Source organism: Pelobates fuscus, chromosome 13 (assembly GCF_036172605.1).
Source record: "Pelobates fuscus isolate aPelFus1 chromosome 13, aPelFus1.pri, whole genome shotgun sequence".
NCBI lineage: Eukaryota > Metazoa > Chordata > Amphibia > Anura > Pelobatidae > Pelobates > Pelobates fuscus.
In genome coordinates, this window is record NC_086329.1 from 84,417,522 (window position 1) to 84,437,456 (window position 19,935).

The window sequence follows — 19,935 nt, forward strand, 5'->3', positions numbered from 1 at the left end:
TTACTTGGTATTCTTTGGTTTATACACTTAGACTCTGTACTTGTATTTTTATATTTGGATGCCAGGTACCTACTCTGCCCATATGTGCCATGTCCGGAGGGGTGAATGTCCTACCAGCAATGCTCCCTCACGCCCCGCGGTGATGCCGAGAGACGGGTTATGACATCCCTCAAGCCCTGGTATCACTAAACAGCACGCAAAGGAGCAATGCTGGAAGAGCATGAAGATTAGGTAAGCCCCACACTGGACCCAGGTAAAGGATCCACTCCAGCTCTCTCAAAAGTAGGGAGACTGGATGGGCTTAAATAAAAATAATTTAAAAAAATAATCAGTGTATGTCTGTCAATGAATGTATCATTAAGTGTGTGTCAAATCAGTGACTATGTTTGTCGGTTTCCTGTGTGTGTCATTAAGTGTCAGTTTCCTGTGTGTAAATGTGTGTATGCGTCAGTGTCCTCTGTGTGTCCCTATTAAGTATGTATTATATTTTCATTTTGTGACTTATACCTCAGATTAATACTTCATACACTGCTTCTTACGTACACAATATTCACATGATGTCATGTTTACCATAAAAATATTAAATTTAATATACATATCAATGTCTACACATTTTATTTTAAATTTAACCCCTTAAGGACCAAACTTCTGGAATAAAAGGGAATCATGACATGTCACACATGTCATGTGTCCTTAAGCGGTTAAAGGGAAACTATAGTCACCATAACAACTACAGCTTAATGTAGTTGTTCTGGTGAGTATAGTCAGTCACTGCAGACATTTTCATGTAAACACATTACAGCCTAGGGACACCTCCAGTGGTGGTCACTCAGACAGCCCCTAGAGGTGCTTGCAGGTTCAGTGCTGCGCAGCACTGATGTTCAGCGTCTCCACGCTCTGCATGGAGAAGCTGACCTTTAAATGAATTCAATGCATCTCTACGAGGAGATGCTGATTGGCCAGGGTATTTCCTATGGGAAAGCATTGGATTAAATTCTGATGATGTCAACCAAGGAGGCGCATCAGGGGCAAGGGGCTTCAACTGCATTTTTTTAACACTTCAGGGTCAGGAATACACATTTGTATTTCTGACCCCATAGTATTGACTTTCTTGATGCAGGGGTTCTTAGGAATTTTTTTTTTAGACCGGCAGGGGGCCTTTCCGTAAAGGTTTGAGAAACGCTGCTGTAAACCATAAAAACAAGAAGAAGAAAAAAGTGGGACTATCTTGGAGAATCATCTGACATGCCAAGGAGAAACTGGGTCTGCAGGATACATTAACAGGGCAAAAATATGTGGGTTGTCAGGAAGAAGAAAAACTAGGCTAGTCAAGGAAACGTTTAAAAAGCGTAAAATATCAGTGGACAGTCAGTTGAAGATGCTATTTGCGCAAGAATGATGTGATCCATCAAGAGGAGATCTTAGCTGAGCAGGAAATGGGACACCAACCTTGCTAATCTCCTGGAGGGGACATTCTGCAAAACTCTGAAGCAGTTTAATGATCTTCTGGTGCTGAGCTGGGTTTTCCAGGAAGCAAATCTCCAACTGTCGAAGAAACGTGCGACTTTTCTCGAAGGCTTGCTGCTCTTGAAACTGATGAAGGAGACAGGTGTTCTCAATCCAAAATACATTTGTATCATCTTAAATGAATAATGTATGCAACATCTTAATACCAATGTCTACAGAGGGTTTTTAACAAGGGCTACTAACAGTTTCCCAGGAACATAGGAAGTAGTTTAATAGCACGAGCTTAGTTAACTACAACTTAAAAACACAATCACAACCATACCTAACCTGCTAAACACACACACACGTGACTAGTCACACACTCAACACCTCATTAGCAACACATACAAACAGAAAAATAACTGGCCATTCACACACTTATACATATCTTAAGTGCCCATTTCTGTGTATCCTTGGATTTGTAAAGCCCTGTACAAAAAATATACAAGGGGTTAGCTTGAGTGGAATGTCTAAGTGCCCAATATACATGCATGGCAAAATCAGCAGTATGCCTAGTGTATTTGTAGCTTTGGGAAGAAATAAGCATTGGCCAGATCGGATAAACAGGTGATGGTGGGCAGAGGACAGGGAACGCAGCAGGTAACATGCTTTTGGTCAAAAACTCACCAGCCCACACTCCAGCGCTTGCTCTGGTAATAAGAAAGCAGCAAAATCTTTTAGCAGTTTTGGCCAATCACAGAGAATTTTCCTTAGGTTTTCATACAGGTCCACTGCTGTCCTGGTATCTTTGTTGGTCTCAAACTGATAGATTAAGTGCAAGAACTGCTCATATTTACCAGGCACGACCTTGAGTGCTTCTCGTACCTGCACATGATGAGATAAATGCATGGCTTTACCCACTGGGTAATGCACCCTGTTCAGCATCAATCCCAAGGCCCTCTCGTTTTCCCTCTTTCGGGTTATTCTTTAGCTATCCTCGGTAAGGTACTTCTACTACCGTTCCTTGCAATCCATAAGGCCCCTCCTTTTCCCTTGTTCAGATCATTTATCTGTAATCCATTATAAGGCCTCCCATTCTCCCTGTTCAAATTATTCCCTGGGAATATATTATACAGCCATTCCTCTCGATCAGTGTTAGCCACTACAATGAGAATTCAAAGAAATGTCAGATTTAAGGCAAAAAATAAGCCCAACTAGAAATATAGCCGACTTAGAAAATCATTGCATTTTGGCTACTTTTGCCTGTGAAAAGACACTACACTAGCTAAATAAATATAAAACAATCACAGTTTAGTAGATATACCCTCACTGAAAACATTCTTGCATTTCTGTGGCTGTCCAATCACAGGTTTCCCAATGCAAGGCAAGTATTCTGAGCAATTGCTGCCTCTTTAGCGTAGCTATACTGAGCTAAACAACCAGACAGTAACATGACTGGCGGTCTGATTGTCAACCAGGGGGTGTAAGTTAATTTATTAAAGTGTCAATTTCTATCAATATCTGCTCTTTTTATTAAAAAAAAAAAAAAAAAGCAGACACTTTTTTTTTTTTCAGCAAGCTATAGTGCTTTAGGAGTGTGGGGTGACCCCTTTAAATTTAAAACTCACTTTGAATTATTACTCTAGTGATTAACCCTGTGTATGTTTAGATTATCTCCTAGCACTCAGTAAAAAGGCTGTTCTCTCCCTATTCACCAAATGACCTGCCACTCAGTTATAAAGTTGATTCTCTGTAATAAGTCCTTTCCATCTACTGCTTTCAAAATTAATCCAAGGCACATGTTCATAAGGCTCTACCCAAACCCATTTCTAATTCCCTGACAATATATAATAAGTCCATTCCTCTCACCCTGTTCAGATACTCCTTTGCAAATGCCATATCCTTCTGTTCCCTAAGGGGATCTTTTAGCAGGATATTCTCATCGTACAGATGGAGAAGTTTGGACGCATCTTTACTGGTACGCGCACGACCCCGCCTGCTCCTTACTCTGTGAGCCGTCCTCCCCTTACTTCCTCCTTTACGCACTTCACCTGAAAAAAACACAACCAAACGTCAGCCATTAATGGATACCACTTACAAGCCCCCTGTGTCTATACACTGATGTATACATAACCCAACCAAAACAAGCTTGTTGTGTACTCAATTCAGTAAACACGTTAGACACAGGTCATCATAAAAATTATAAGATTAGCAATTAAAACACAGCCAACTATTCACACTCAGATTCATATTTAATAAATAACGCAGCTGACTATCACACATGCATGTCTCATCTATAACATTTCCCAGTACTTACACATGCCCCAAAGAAGAACATAGCCGACTGTACACACATGCATGTCCCGTACATGAAGCACAATACTAAAACTGAATACTGCATACTCACACAATGCACATCTCATGTACAGCTTTGGCTGTAAAGCTCACCTGCTGGGGCTGCAGAGCTTTCCATGGGAACAGGAGAAGGAATGTGGGGATGAGTGGGTGCAGGTGTGGTGCTCTCGGCAGTCACCTCATCAGTCATTTCTTCATCTTTCCTTGTGGAGCTCTCCGCCCCTTCTACCTCCTCCTCTTCTTCTTCATCCTCTGGCTCGGAGTTCTCCTCCTGAGAGTTCTCTTCAGAGTCTCCCTCCTGACTTAATCGCCTCTCTGATGCCAGCCACGTCAGTTTCTCCATGGTCTCCTGTCCAAAGGGAATAAGAAACCATAACAGTTACCCACCATGCTCTTTGCTCTGGTGTGCTGAAAACACATGGTAAACACAGATACAGTATCCTAAATATACTTTATGTGTCATAAATGGATATATTAATTCATGCAAGTGCTGAATTTATGCATGTATTTATTACGTTAATTCTGGGGCACATTCCTTTTTAACAAGTCAAAAGCCACAAATATTTGAAAAAGGATCTCTGTGACTACCCATTAACCTGAAAGTAAGCCCCAATAACAATCATTTACTACAAAGAGAAATGACAGGAATTCAAAATAGATTTCAAATTTAAGGTCAAAGTAGCTAGACTGGAACCATAGCAGACTTTGAGAACTCTTCCAGTTCACTTTTCAGGCCTAAAAATATGAAATTCACAATTTCACATTAATGTCCCAACACCATCTGAAATATTAAGTGATCGCTCTAAGCAAGTGTTAATTTTGTTGGTAAATTTCAATTTAGTTTTGGTCATAGTCTTCTGACTAAAAAGCCATTTTAGTTTTAGTCGTATTTTAGTTATCTGAATTGTTTTTTTCAGTCAACAAAATTAACACTGCTCTAAGCACCTTTCAAGTAGTTAAAGTGGTTAAGGTGCAAGGAACCTGTCCAAGAACTCTCCCCTTTTCCAAGGTGATCATCTTCAGAGATACTGAGCCTAGAGTTGGAGTGTGCAAACTACTCATAGTATATGGTCTAAGACATGATCCCACAGACCAGAATGAGATACTATAGACTGGAGAGTATCTTTCAGGTCAGAAAGGAGTCTGCTTGTAGCCGCACAAAGCATCTCTAAACTGTGTAGTATCCACGTTACAATGTACTTTTTGCATTATTGTGCATTAATGCATTATCTATATAAAACTAAAAAAATAAAATAAATTATACCTGCAGCTCAGGAACAGAGAGCACAGATTCCTCTGAAGCAGAAGACATTTCTTCTTCATCTTCATCCTGTGTTAAGTCGTCAAAATCTTCCTCCTCTTCCTCTTCTGGTAGGTCTTTTTCATTGCTCCCATCCTGCTGACCCAGGGGACTGGAGGAGTCTTGGGGCATTTCAGATGGACTGCTCATGTCTACATCACCATTCATACAGGGTGGTGTATTTTGAGGGGACTCTACCTGACCAGCCGAATCCTGACCTTGAGTCTCATTTAGAACATATTCCTTTTCCTTCAGAAGAGGATACTGTTCATTTCTCCTCTCGGTGTTTGAGTCTTGTATATCAGGCCCTATGGCATCTGCCGGCTCTGCAGGAGGGTCCGACATTGCGCCATCTGCCGGCTCTGCAGGAGGGTCCGACATTGCGCCATCTGCCGGCTCTGCAGGAGGGTCCGACATTGCGCCATCTGCCGGCTCTGCAGGAGGGTCCGACATTGCGCCATCTGCCGGCTCTGCAGGAGGGTCCGACATTGCGGGAATCGCTGGCTCTGCAGGAGGGTCGGACATTGTGGCATCTGCCGGCTCTGCAGGAGGGTCGGACATTGCGCCATCTGCCGGCTCTGCAGGAGGGTCGGACATTGCGCCATCTGCCGGCTCTGCAGGAGGGTCGGACATTGCGCCATCTGCCGGCTCTGCAGGAGGGTCGGACATTGCGCCATCTGCCGGCTCTGCAGGAGGGTCCGACATTGCGGCATCTGCAGGAAGGTCAGGGACCGGGGCAGCCGCTGGCTCTGCAGGAGGGTCATAGAGCGCGGCACACGCTGGCTCTGCAGGAGGGTCAGGGACCGGGGCAGCCGCTGGCTCTGCAGGAGGGTCAGGGACCGGGGCAGCCGCTGGCTCTGCAGGAGGGTCAGGGACCGGGGCAGCCGCTGGCTCTGCAGGAGGGTCAGGGACCGGGGCAGCCGCTGGCTCTGCAGGAGGGTCAGGGACCGGGGCAGCCGCTGGCTCTGCAGGAGGGTCAGGGACCGGGGCAGCCGCTGGCTCTGCAGGAGGGTCAGGGACCGGGGCAGCCGCTGGCTCTGCAGGAGGGTCAGGGACCGGGGCAGCCGCTGGCTCTGCAGGAGGGTCAGGGACCGGGGCAGCCGCTGGCTCTGCAGGAGGGTCAGGGACCGGGGCAGCCGCTGGCTCTGCAGGAGGGTCAGGGACCGGGGCAGCCGCTGGCTCTGCAGGAGGGTCAGGGACCGGGGCAGCCGCTGGCTCTGCAGGAGGGTCAGGGACCGGGGCAGCCGCTGGCTCTGCAGAAGATTCAGGGACCGGGGCAGCCGCTGGCTCTGCAGGAAGGTCAGGGACCGGGGCAGCCGCTGGCTCTGCAGGAGGGTCAGGGACCGGGGCAGCCGCTGGCTCTGCAGGAGGGTCAGGGACCGGGGCAGCCGCTGGCTCTGCAGGAGGGTCAGGGACCGGGGCAGCCGCTGGCTCTGCAGGAGGGTCAGGGACCGGGGCAGCCGCTGGCTCTGCAGGAGGGTCAGGGACCGGGGCAGCCGCTGGCTCTGCAGGAGGGTCGGACATTGGGGCATCCGCTGGCTCTGCAGGAGGGTCGGACATTGGGGCATCCGCTGGCTCTGCAGGAGGATCGGACATTGGGGCATCCGCTGGCTCTGCAGGAGGATCGGACATTGGGGCATCCGCTGGCTCTGCAGGAGGGTCGGACATTGGGGCATCCGCTGGCTCTGCAGGAGAGTCGGACATTGGGGCATCCGCTGGCTCTGCAGGAGGGTCGGACATTGGGGCATCCGCTGGCTCTGCAGGAGGGTCGGACATTGGGGCATCCGCTGGCTCTGCAGGAGGGTCGGACATTGGGGCATCCGCTGGCTCTGCAGGAGGGTCGGACATTGGGGCATCCGCTGGCTCTGCAGGAGGGTCGGACATTGGGGCTTCAGCTTGATCTGGAAGTTGTGCATGATCATCTTGCTCTGAATATTTTAATTGCTCTGTCTTTAAAAGTTGACTACTTGATGAATCACAAATACCCACATCCCACTGATCCTCATCTTTTTTAATCTCTGGATACGCTAGAGTTTGAGAAATATTTGCAGCCTCTGCAGAATTCCCTTCATCTGGAGGGCAATCTTCCTCTATTTTTACAATGTGGATACTGGATGAGTCAGACGTCCCTACATCAAATTCTTCCTGGTCCTCCTTTTTAATATCTGACTCCTGAAGACTGTGCAACTCCACCATTAGAGAAATCTGTACAGCTTTATCTTTAGATTCCATCTCAGGTTTACAGTCACTTGAGGCTAAATCGGGGAGTACTGAATTATCAGAACAATAACCTATGTGCAACGGTTTGCTGTCTAGTAAACAATCTTTCCTATCTTCTGTATCACATTTTAATTTCTCAGCCACAGGAGAGCATGACTGGACACAGTTTTCCTGCTGCTCTCCTGCATTTGGTTCTCCATGGTTCCCCTCTTCACTTACAGAAGAACCTTCGTTTTTCATGTTGATGGACACACAGCCCCAATCATGTTCCTTTTTGCTCTTCCCTGGGTCTGATAAAATAGTCTCAAAAGTCACACTTCTTTGGCCCTCACGAAGCACTGGGGACATGTCAAAAAGTGTCTGATTAAAGGGCGAAGTAATTAGGGTTTGTTTTACAGAGGAGGGATTCAGAAGAACTGTAGTGACTGGAATGCCTGGTCTAGTACCAATTGACTGTATCACACCACAGGATGTACCAAGACTTACCAGCTTCAATGCTCCATTAGGAACAGTAAATATGACAGGAGTAGAATGAATGAGTGGAGTTCCTTGAGAACAAGGAGTCTTGTCCAAGGTCTTTATACTAGGCTTCTGGACTCCCTGTCTGGTCAGAGCAGGGACCATGATTGTAGGCTGGGGCAGAGGAACATGTGTGACAAAAGGAGTATGTGGAGCAGAAGATACGATGGAGTTTGTAATATCAGAAGGCACACATACAGAATTTACTCCTACAATGCCCTGAACAGGTCTGGTGGATTGATTAAGAGAAGGCATCTGACCCAATATTGTGATGGGCAAGGGCTGCATGTCAGAGGATTGGTTGAGTAATGGCTTATTTGTAGTGTTGTTGTTGTTGTTGTTCGTGCTGCTAGAAGGTCGGATAAGAAGTGGCTTCAAATTGTGTTTCCTCTGTCGCCAGATTTTGCGGACAAATGGTGACGGTAGAGGTTTAAGTGTGAGCTGGAGCTCTCGAGGTGCTACCAGAGGGTATTTGGTTGTTAGTCTTTCGGTTCCCGATATCTGTGAATCTCTCTCTGTTTTTTTCATTTCTTTCTCAATGCTGGTCATGCTGGCCTAGAGTAGAAGAAAAGGTTTTTAAAAAATAAAAACAACTAATTTATCCCAACACTCTAGCTCAAACATTCTAAGCATCTGAAACTTAGAGGAACTAATTTTTTCTGAACACATACTTGTTCACATTCCTATATTTATGAATTTTATGTTATTCAGTAATTATATTTTTGAAATATTAGTTTGTGAAGACTGAAAATGAAATAGGAATTATTAGCACTGGTCTATTTCCTTTTAACCTAGACTTGTGCACTTACATCTTTGCTCCCTGTCATTCATTGTTATAAATTGTGCTCTTTGCATCTGGCAGACAGATTAGTGGTGCCTGAAATGAGCTGGATTGCAATGTCAACTGCTAGATATTTAGTATAGTATAGTATCAACCAAAAAAAGAGATTAACACAAGTTACAGGTGATTTCTAGGTTTTATTTAATGGTGCAATGTTAAAAAAGTGACTGTTTCCCTTTGAGTTTACATGTCTGAGATATGAACCAACTTTTAAAACTAAAGCACGTAAACACTCATCAGAGACTCATCATAACCATTCCCTCTCTCCTACAACCTGGGCGCTACATGGAAACCAAAATACATTAACTGGTGAGGTCACTGCCACAGTGTACGGGAATCATTACTGCATCGATAAAATAACAGATTCTAAGTAACAACACACACGATCTTAGTATGTTTTTGCAATTATTACATTTCTTGTTAGTATAGTTATTCTTCCTGCCGCATTCTTCCCAAAATCCTGGTCTATCCTCTGACCTCTCCAAACTACTGGCAGTCTCCCTAAAATATCCAATGTTGTAAACCCTACCAGGGTCTCAACGGAAGCCTGTTCTGTGCTCCTCTATATCAATATGCAGGTTTAAGCAAAGGTTACGTATGATTCTAGCAGACTGAAGGCAAGGCAGCCACCTTAATTGTAAATAGGTAAATCTAGATGCAGCTAAAATAAATCCAGGCATTTCACGTGCTCCTCTCTTACCTTCAGCCAGAACGGCAGTCTGTGCTTCTCTCTGTCCACTGGCGGTTTGCCATCGTATGCCTGGATAATATCACAGCATTTTGCAAGATCAGGCAGTGATTTGTTCCTCTTTAAATACTGACCAAGAAAAGATACAAAATTGTCCACATGAAGCATAATAGATTCTGGCATTAGTTCTCCAACCCCACCCAATCAGTGGGTCTTACAGCGCATATTCCCTGCACACCCTTTGCCGTTTCCTGAGAGTCATCATGCTGCAGTTCACCCAAATTTCTACAAGGTCACTAATTTATTATCCTTTCATTAAAGTAGAGGGTCGTTCAACAGGGCTCCCAGAATCAATTACCCTCCACAGAGGGTCGTACCCTTCACACCCACCCTCCCCTGTAACCAGATTATCCACTCACCCACCCCTATGCAATACACAGCTTCAATGTAGCCAAACTCCTCTCTCCTCCAACCACACTGTCCTTCACCCGTCTAGTCTAATTTAACTATGAAGAACAGATTCACACAGCATGCAAAGCCAGCCCTCCTTCTGCAGCCGCACACCAAACATAGCCACTCATCCCCACCATACGGAATACAAATATACCATCACCCACATTAACTATTGTAAGACAATCACAGCACACCTCCCCATGCTATACAGAATTTCCCCTACTTACTATATAGCAGGTGGCTTACCTTTATGATATTGTCTTGACTCTTCTGCATGGTGGCATTTTTAATGTGGGCCTTCAGCTGCTGGGAAGTCTTTCCTGGAATAAGATACTTGCTGATAAGAGTTTTATAAAACTCCATTCCATCAAAATGCTTAAGTCCCAGGGCCAGCAAACTAAAAAAACGAACAAAAAAAAAAAAACCTACACATTACATTCATTGCAGAAAATACAGTCACGATAATCTTAAATGGATACTAAGGGTACCAACACATCTAAGTGTATGCAAGAGGTTTTCAGAATCAAAATTATGCTGTGTATCTTGATATATTCAAATGTTTTTATTTTGCTTTAATTTATTATAGAAATTTTAATATTTTTCCAGCTTAACCCCCTCCCCTGGCTACACCCCCTGATTTTTTGTTTTTTTAAGAAAACATTGTCCTGAAATACGCAGCGCATTTACTCAGTTCAGCCAATGAGAGATCAGCATGAGCTGACATGACTCCAACTCACAGCCAAGCATTATACCCTTATTACCAGATTAAGCTTATAATCCATGCTCAAAACTGACACTTGCCAATAGCCATTTGTGTTTGAAAATGTATCCCTGGCAATAGCACAATCACCGCCGATGAGTTTGCTATGCTTTGCAGTGCTGAGTAACTATTAAGGCTGGTTAGTAGCATAGACTTCAAATGTTAAGCCCTGCCACGATTATTTATGGCTGTGGGGAGAACTTAATTTAGCAACTCAATCTCTCATTGGCTGAGCTCTGTCTCTATGCTTAAGACAAAGCCAATTAGGAAGGCATTGCAAAAATATGAGGCGTAAACTAGCAAAAATAAATAAATAAAAATTATATATATTACACACAAAAAAAAATGTAGTCCATAGGTGGTCCCCCACCCTCATGGCCCGCCTCCCGTTGGGCTGAAGGGATTAAAACCCCTTTAGCCACGTACCTCTCTCCAGTGCCGGGGAACTCTCCTCCTCCTGCCAACGTCAGTGCTGAATGTGCATGCGCGGCAAGAGCCGCACGCGCATTCACACCGCCCATAGGAAAGCATTACTCAACGCTTTCCTATGGACCTCAGCGTCTTCTCACTGTGATTTTCGAGAATCGCAGAAGCGGCCTCTAGTGGCTGTCAGGAAGACAGCCACTAGAGGCTGGATTAACCCTCAGTGTAAACATAGCATTTTCTCTGAAACTGCTATGTTTACAGCTGCCGGGTTAAATCTAGAGGGTAAAAAACACAAAAAATGATCACTATATGCTCTGAGACACACAATACACCTTAGGTTAAATTGTTCCCTAGAGACACTCAAAGTTACAAGTATTACAAAGAAAAAAACCAAAAGGAAAAAATGTGTGTAAAATCACCAGAAGTGATAAGTGGTACAACCTGTATAGTAGTCGTTAGAATCTACCATAAGCACCGTATATCTGGTGGAAAAAACAACAAATATGGTGCAATACAATAAGCAAAAGCAGGGGGGTGAGGGGTGGTTTAAAAGGCACTAGAAAGTAGTAAATTTGTCTTTTGACACATTGTAAGTGCTACTTGTAAAATACATTTGTTATATTTTTATATAGTCTGCACTTTCACTCTTCTCCCGTTATATTTTGAGCAACTCAAGAAGAGATACTTCTATACCAAGATTTCTATGGCTGGAAGACTCCCTGCATTTACACAATTACCCGAATATTGAGGGAGATACGCCTGAATTTACTACTATCTGGTGAGTTTTCTACCACTTCTCACGCCCTGCTTGTGCTTTTTGTACAGCACCATATTTGTTTGTTATTCCACCAGATCTACGGTGCTTATGGTAGATTCTACCGACTACTATACAGGTTGTACCACTTGTTATCAGTTCAGGTGATTTTATACACATTTTTTCCTTTTGGTTTTTTCCTTTGTAATACTTAAAAGTAGAGGGACCTGGCACCCAGATCACTTAATTGAGCTAAAGTATGTGAAAACAGAATAGTTTGTATGTGAAAACAGAATAAAATGTTTTTTTCATCCTATGAAAGACAGGGGAATTAAAACAACCTTCCTAATATTGTGTAGGTCCCGCATCGTGCTACCAAAACACCTCTGATGAGTTGAGGTATGGAGTCGACAGGACCTCTGAACGCGCCCTGTGGTATATGGCACCAAGACATTAGCAGCAGATGCTTTAAGTCCTGCAAATTGCGAGGTGGTGACTGCATGGATCTGATTTGTTGTTGCAGCACATCCCACAGGTGATCAGTCAGATTAAGATCATGGCAACACTTTGAACTCTTTCTCATGTTCCTCAAACCATACTTGGCAATTGTTGCAGTATGGCAGGGTGCATTACCTTGCTGAAAGAGGTCACTGTTCTCAGGGAACAACATTGCCATGAAGGGGTGTACATGGTCTTTAGGCAAGCGATGCGCGTCAAAGTAACATCCACATGAATGCCAGGACCCAAGATTTTCCAGCAGAACATACCACTGCCTTTGCCTACCTGCTTTCGGCCCATAGGGCATCCTGCTGCCATCTTTCCCCCCCAAGTAAACTATGCACATGCATCTAATCTAAAAGAAAATGCGTTTCATTGCTCAACAGTCCAATTCTGATGCTCACATTCCCATTAAAAAAATTTCGGTGGTTGACAGGCACTCTGAGTGATCTACAGCTATGCAGCCCCATTTACAGCAAACTGGGACGCACAGTGTGTACTGACACCTTTCCGTTATGGCCAGCATTAAGATTTTCTGCAATTTGAGCTACAGTAGCTCTTCTCTGTGATCGGACCACACAGACTAACCTTTGTTCTTCAAGTGCATCAGTGGCCTTGGGTTCTCCTTCCTTGCACCAGTTTTGGTAGTTACTAACCACTGCATAATGGGAACACTGCACAAGACTTGCCATTTTGGAGATGCTCTGACCCAGGCATCACTTGTCAGAATCAATTAGATAATTTTGCTTGCCCATTTTTCTTGCTTTTAACACATGAAATTCAAAAAATGACTGTTCACTTGCTGCCCAACAAATCCCATCCCTTGACAGGTGCTATTGTAACAGTATTATCAATGCTATTCGCTTCACCCATTAGTGGTTTTAATTTTTGGCTGATCACTGTGTATCACAAGCACACTGTGCAATTGAATAAGAAACACATAATCACGTTACACTCTCACAGGTAATTTAGAGAAAGATAAAGCATTGCAATAATTGTGTAAAAAAAAAAAAAAAGTTTATTATTTCTAAAACGTACCTGTCTTCACCCTTGGTAAAATACACTTTATCGCGAGGTCCTCTGACTTTCAGACCACATGTAGGCAGGAGTTCCGGGTACATGAAAACAGGCTGTGTGGCCAGAATCCAGGCAATGTCTGTAGGAAGGCTGGGAATTTCACTGCCTGCAAGAAAAAAAAAAAAAGTCAATCAAAAAGTATTTTCCTTAAAGGGATCATATAGTGCAAAGAAAACAAAGCCGTTTTCCTGACACTATAAGGTTAATAGGGTGTCTCTCCCCCTCCCCTCCCCTCCCCCCGATGTTCCTCGGTGCTGGGTCAGGCTCTGCCCAAGCTCCTCTCCCGACGACGTCAGCTGGCAGGGAGACCTAATGCGCATGCACGGCAATGGCCACGCCCGCATTAAACCTCCCCATAGGAAAACATTATTCAATCCTTTCCTATGGGGAAAATCTGACGCTGGAGGTCCAGCGTCAGATAATGGACTAAAAGTCCCTTTGGATTCCGGAAGCGCCCCCCAGTGGCTTTTTGGTAGACTGCCACTGAGGGCAGACTTTGTACTGCAATGTAAACATTTCAGTTCCAGAGAACAGCAATGTTTTACATTGCAGCACTAAGTGCAAAAGGGTCACCGCACCCAGACCCCCTCAAGTGGTCTGGGTGCCTACAGTGTCCCTTTAATGACTGTGTGTCTTACAAACATTTAATTCCCCACTGACAGGCTGAACATTGATCTTGTTAGTAATGGTATATATGTTTAGTTTCTGCAGAATCCATACCATTTTTTTTTATCAGCTTGGGAGGCTCAATGTTCTCTGGAACCTGAGAGTGAAAATTGAAGTGCAGTTGCATTGCATCTCTTAGGTTACTTGCTTGAAACATACTTTGAAAAACAGGGTTCTTTGGCCGATGGGTTAGGACAGAATTTTCAGCAAAACTAGAAAGTTCAACCTGGGCAAAAAATAAATAAATATAACACAAAGTTAATAGGAAGTAAAGGGTCTCATCATACACATGAGGGTGCCATGATAATACATACATCATAATAAAAGAAAGATAGTCTTACCAGAAACAAGCGCGTAGTGTCGGTCTCAAAGCTTAGTCCAGGGTTTTTACTCGAAAGCAAATTTAGCTGGGTCAGAAGCTGGACGTGCTGCAACAAAGAATGGTTTATTATCCATCAGTTCAGGACTACTAGTATTTTAATTTCTGAAATCGCTGCATATTGCGGTAGCAACTACTAAAGCAGAACTGATTGGATCTCTGCAAAGACCTTCCAAGGTAACGTCACCTTAATGTTTACAAGTGGATGCGTGCATCACTAAAGATCACAAAACCACTGATGCCATAGGCTTCCACTGCTCGTCATGCAGAAATACAAGTGCCATTGGTCATTCTTGCGATGTTCTCCATGAATAACACAAACCAACCTGCTGCATCTGCTGCTGAAGTCTTTGCCTCTGCCCTGCATTAAGAGTCAGCACAACAGGAGCCTTGGGCTCAATGGCAAGCCTGTCCTCATACTCGGGAGCGTGGAGAGACTTGGGTTCCTCAGGGACCTGTGCTGGAGGTTTTAATACAGTTTTCTTCATCCTTAGGAACTGAAGCTTAGCCTTCACGGTGCGATGCTGCTCCGTTATGATATTAGCAAGTGGCTCCTCAAACCTGTGCCAACAGTCAAAAAAACATGAAAATGTATCAAAACACACACACACTTACTGGAAGGGATGTCAAGCTTATAGCTTTGGTTTTGATAGAAACAACATTTAGATATCTATACATAGAATATATATAGGTATACTCCATATGGATATCAGAACGGAAAATTAATAGAACCCTTTCCCTGCACCCAGCTACTGTAATAAGGCACTGTTACTTTGTTATTCCATAGGGCCTGGCTCCGGTGTTGAGTTTAACTGAACAGACTCCATGTTGACAAATGGGTGTGTTTGCTCTAGAAGTAGGTTTAATATCTCTAACAAGTGTATGCCCTGGGCTTGGTGTGGGGATTCCAGGCTGTCCTGGACACACAACACGTATACATGCTGAAGGGTGGCAAACTATGTTAACTGCACATAACTTCTATGCATCCAGAAAGAAAAACAATTTTGATAAGTTAGCGGATTTTATTCATGCGGCAATACATGGCAGCAGTCTTGACATGCCTCCTATAAACTATGCCTCCCCTCCCCCCAAATAAATAAGTAATTTGTGTCGAGGAAAAGAACAGTTCTAGCAACTGTAGCTGGGAGGGTGATGGTTAATGGGTCATGGTGTTTCCATTGTTTTGTCCGTCCATTCAATATACATGTTTGTGATGGAATGTATTTTTGCATAGTAATCAAAGGTGTAAAGAAAACTCCTATCCATATTATTAACTACAGCAAATAATTTCTGAAAAGTCATGATACCTTGACAAGGTGACAAAAGTGGTCCATAACATTGTGTACGGGCTCCTTGGTTTTCCCCAATCAGCTGAGCTTATTTGAAAGGGGAGACAACCAACACCCAACTCTAATTTACCTCCCTTCCCAAACAGGCACAGCTTGGTCTATAGCTGGTCTGCCCCATAGATAAGGAGGCCCCGACATCGGGTTTGTAAAAGTCTTAATGGGGTAATTGTGAACATTCTACATTCTACCAAAGTGGTCGGTCTTACACAGATGACTGACGAGTTAAAGAATTTTTAAAACGCCCGCTTACAAATGCATGCAATCCAACTATTTTAACTAATTACCGTATTGCTTGAGGGATGTTGAAGTTGGGAATGTGTTCTTGTTTGCTGTCCTCATCTTCTTCCTCTTCTAGATGAGAACGGTTGTGAGCAGCTCCTTGGTTACTATCATCATCCTCAACCTCCTCTTCTTCCAAATTGGAATAGCCCAATTCATCCTGGAACTAAACAAAGGCAGAGAAAGGGTTACCTCCATTGGATATGTCCGTGCATAGATACAACACTGCATAGATACAACACTGTATAGATGTCCAGCACGTCTCTCTGGAGCTCTCACCGTATCAAAGAGTTCTTCCATCAATTCACTGACTTCCTTCTCTGTAACACAGAAGATAACGGATCTTAGACATTGCCTAGTATATATATATATATATATATATATATATATATATATATATACTTAAGACAGTGCCTGCCGATGCAACTGATAATCTGGTTGTGCTAACATTTCATTAAACAAAACCACACTCACTTGTGATCCTCACAGCTCTGTCATTGCGGAAATCCTCTGTATCTGGTTCATCCAAATCTTCCAGGATATTGTATTCTGGATCATCGTCATCATCAGCCTCATCTTAAATGACAAAAACAGTTATGGGGATGAGTCCATAATTACTGCCAGCATCCAGACATGGTTTTAATAGCCAATGGGCTCGGAACTCTTATGGAACAATACAAAAAGGTCAAACTTTAGTGCTGCTAAGTGAAGGCCATAGAACACTAGTATCAAGAACCAGGACCTATTAGAAAACCGATGGGTGAGAGACATAGAGCACAGGAAGCAGAGGTAAGAGAAATATGGGACGGACAAGTATCAATAGCTAAAGTACAGTACAGCACTAGTATCAGAGATCGAAAGAGAGTGTATAGAGAACACATGGTTGTGGAATGAAGAGCATCAGAAAAGTGCTTGGAGACTAGACGGCGAGTCACCATATAAGTGTATGGTAGGATGTGCAGGACAGATACCATGCAAATATCAAGTAAATAAGTTATGTGAAGAGAGCTTATCACACATTGGAGTTTATGAGGAAACTGAGTGGGAGACGTGGAGCTTCAGTGTCGGGGAACAGAGGAACGGCTGGAATTCTTTGAGTACAAATAAATGAGGGGTGTGGAGCACCGCTGTCAGGAATCAAAAAAGTAAAGAGGAAAATATAAATGTGGAATGTAAAGGGACCAAATAATTGAGATGTGGAACACTATCAGGGATTACATGGATTCCACTGATCAAGTATTTCCTGTCACACCTTCGTTTCCCACGTCATCTTGCATAAGGCTGCATAGCCACATCTTCCAGTCCTCATCATCTGCAGTGTTGGGGTCATACATATCAGGTGTGATATCTGGAGCCATGAGCTTGGCCTCCAGCTGCCCTATGGGTACATTCTTCAGAGGTCTCTTGGAGCGGGTACGTAAAGCAATCAGACTGTCTGGACAGATTGTCTGGAACACAAAGAGCGCCAGTGTCACACAAAATACCTACAGCTTATACACAAACCATGCAAATGACCAATGAGAGTTGAGGGACAGGTAATGAGGTAGCCCGCTCACCTGGAAGGAATCCATGCACACTGTGCTGCTATTCAATTCCTCGTCTACAGCATGTAGCTCATCCATAAAAGTAATATCCTGAATGCATTTCATTTTGAGGGGAGGAGGAGGAGGGCCCATCACTGGAACTTCAGACTCACCATGTTCACCAAGCTCTGGCACTATTTCCGCAGCCTTAAAAAAAAACAAAAAAAAAACAAGTGTGATTATTGTGATGAGGCATTGGTGCCAGGGGACTTTTTCACCATAAAAATTACAGCAGGCGGTGTTGGTCAGGGCACATAGAGAGCCCATTTAAAAGCCGCTTCCATAGATTTTTACGGAGGGCCTTTGCCACAGCTCCATATCATACTTCCAGTGTCTCGGTCATCAGCAAATGTATTTGCACTATTATATTGCATAGATACTGACTAACTTGTGCAAATCTGTTAACCAGCACTCATCAAACAGGGAAAACAAACACTTTGTCTTCCCCATAAACGTGAATTAAGGGAGTTAAACAGATCCCTCGTTTGAATTACAAGGTCTGATTGGCCGCTGACATCATATGCTCTCAGCAATTGCCAGTTGGGCTATGCACTAATTTGAGAATTGTCAGAAATTCACCAGAGACTTGCACAGTTTAGGCCTAACTAGCCAAGCTCTAAACACTGTTTATTTGGAGAATTTCTTTTCAGCTACATTGGCCTCAAATTTGGCAAACTCCTAAAATTCACAGTCTAGTTAATATTGTAATGGAAAGCATTCTGAACATAAACATTGAGTAACAATTAAAACGAACAGATTATTTTAAAAAGGTTACTACAAACTTCTTCCGTGTTTTTAAGTGATCTTGGTGCTTGGAGTCTGTACGCGCCGCTTTTCATTTTGAAACGTTGAACATGCAGAGATCATATCAGGTGAGTTCAAGATTGGTAAATGTCAGTTTTGTGCATATTCTTTCCACAGAGGGTTATTCATTGGCTGAGAGCACTCAGCCGATGCTCTCAGCCAACGAATGACTGGCAGGATTGGCATCCAAATTTTGCATCTCTACAGAAGCTTAATGCACGTTACCCAGATAGGAGGCAAACTGCTGCATTACTAGGGAACAGCGCTAGGATACTCCTACAAACATAACTACAGCAGACTCTGGTGTTTACAATGCTTGAAGTAACCCTTTTAATAGATTCATGTAAAGAAAATTTAGGGTGGCAGTGTTCTACCAGCTAGATTATAAAACTATCTAAATGAATACTTGTCTCGCTGGTAGAGAGGTGTATGCAGACACAAAAAGATTCAAGAATTGATGCTTTTAATAAAAATCTGTAGACAAGAGAGGAATGTGTTCTAGTTACTAAAAGGGTGTTTATTACATAGTAATTGGCACTTCTGACATTCTTAGAAGTGGTACATTTTACAAATTGATAGCTACAGGTTTGTGCACTTAACAGAATCTCTAGTAGTTAGTTAAGTTAACGTGCTGTTATTACATATTTTGTGAATGTTGTCCTCTCACTGCATTCATTTATTGTTTAACCCCTAATAATGGTGCATTGGATGCAGTAGCTGTGTGAAGAGTTGCATGTTCTATAGCCAAAACAATATATAAAAGTCACAACTCACAGTCAGAAATTGTTGGATTGCTGCATTTTTAATATTCAGCAGGTCTCAGAATGGTCAGGACTATTAGAGTCTGTGTGATGGGTGCTGTTTAGGACAGATTGTTTATTAATAATAGGATGGATCATAATGTAAACAAGGTAACTAATATATGACTGATATTTATCATTAAGAATATTGGGGGGAAGGGGGGGGGGGGGGGGGTAGTTCACGGTAAATGTAATGCTAAGTTTATAAATTTACCAGTTCTGTTTAACAATGACTAAAACTATATGAGTTTGACAGCTAAAAAGGACACACAATTTCTACCTGATATGAGCAAGTAGAAACAGAGCCCTGGCAAGTGGTACTGGGTTAAAGAGTAATATCACATATTGCTATGACGGTGAGGGAAATTGGATGTGGCTCCCTGGAGCTTAAGGAATGTACAGAAAGCAGCCAAGGAGGAGCGATGTTTCGGTTATCACCACTGCACAAGTCACAAAGCAGCTAGGAGGATTCATACTAACTGAGCTCCTTATGCTGTTTCATGCTCTGTCCGAAGAGGTTAAAAGCCCCCGGATGTTGCACCTTCAGATCGTCTCTTCATCCTCACTACTGATAGAGATGAGCAACAAGGCTCATTCAACTTCAAGAGTATGCAATGTGCATGTCTCTATTGATCTACTCCCACCCCTCTGACACTTCATGCCAAGCTGTTCACACATGGAGTTTTGGATAGCAGCTTCAGATTTTTCATTTTATGACCTATGTTTGTTACGTGAAAA

General features: G+C 43.4%; 1 protein-coding gene across 1 annotated transcript in view; it reads right to left on the reverse strand.

The window, feature by feature from the left end:
• Positions 1-19,935, reverse strand: part of GON4L (gon-4 like) — a 39,934-nt gene that overhangs the window by 12,859 nt on the left and 7,140 nt on the right. The window contains exons 9-24 of the mRNA XM_063439298.1: positions 17,567-17,740; positions 17,263-17,458; positions 16,485-16,586; positions 16,290-16,330; positions 16,016-16,176; positions 14,709-14,943; positions 14,345-14,431; positions 14,058-14,229; positions 13,299-13,443; positions 10,069-10,219; positions 9,382-9,498; positions 5,066-8,395; positions 3,895-4,150; positions 3,316-3,497; positions 2,134-2,331; positions 1,450-1,593 (exon numbers count right to left, since the gene is read on the reverse strand). Coding sequence (XP_063295368.1) covers positions 1,450-1,593; positions 2,134-2,331; positions 3,316-3,497; positions 3,895-4,150; positions 5,066-8,395; positions 9,382-9,498; positions 10,069-10,219; positions 13,299-13,443; positions 14,058-14,229; positions 14,345-14,431; positions 14,709-14,943; positions 16,016-16,176; positions 16,290-16,330; positions 16,485-16,586; positions 17,263-17,458; positions 17,567-17,740 — 5,691 coding nt within the window. The remainder of the gene's footprint in view (positions 1-1,449; positions 1,594-2,133; positions 2,332-3,315; positions 3,498-3,894; positions 4,151-5,065; positions 8,396-9,381; positions 9,499-10,068; positions 10,220-13,298; positions 13,444-14,057; positions 14,230-14,344; positions 14,432-14,708; positions 14,944-16,015; positions 16,177-16,289; positions 16,331-16,484; positions 16,587-17,262; positions 17,459-17,566; positions 17,741-19,935) is intronic.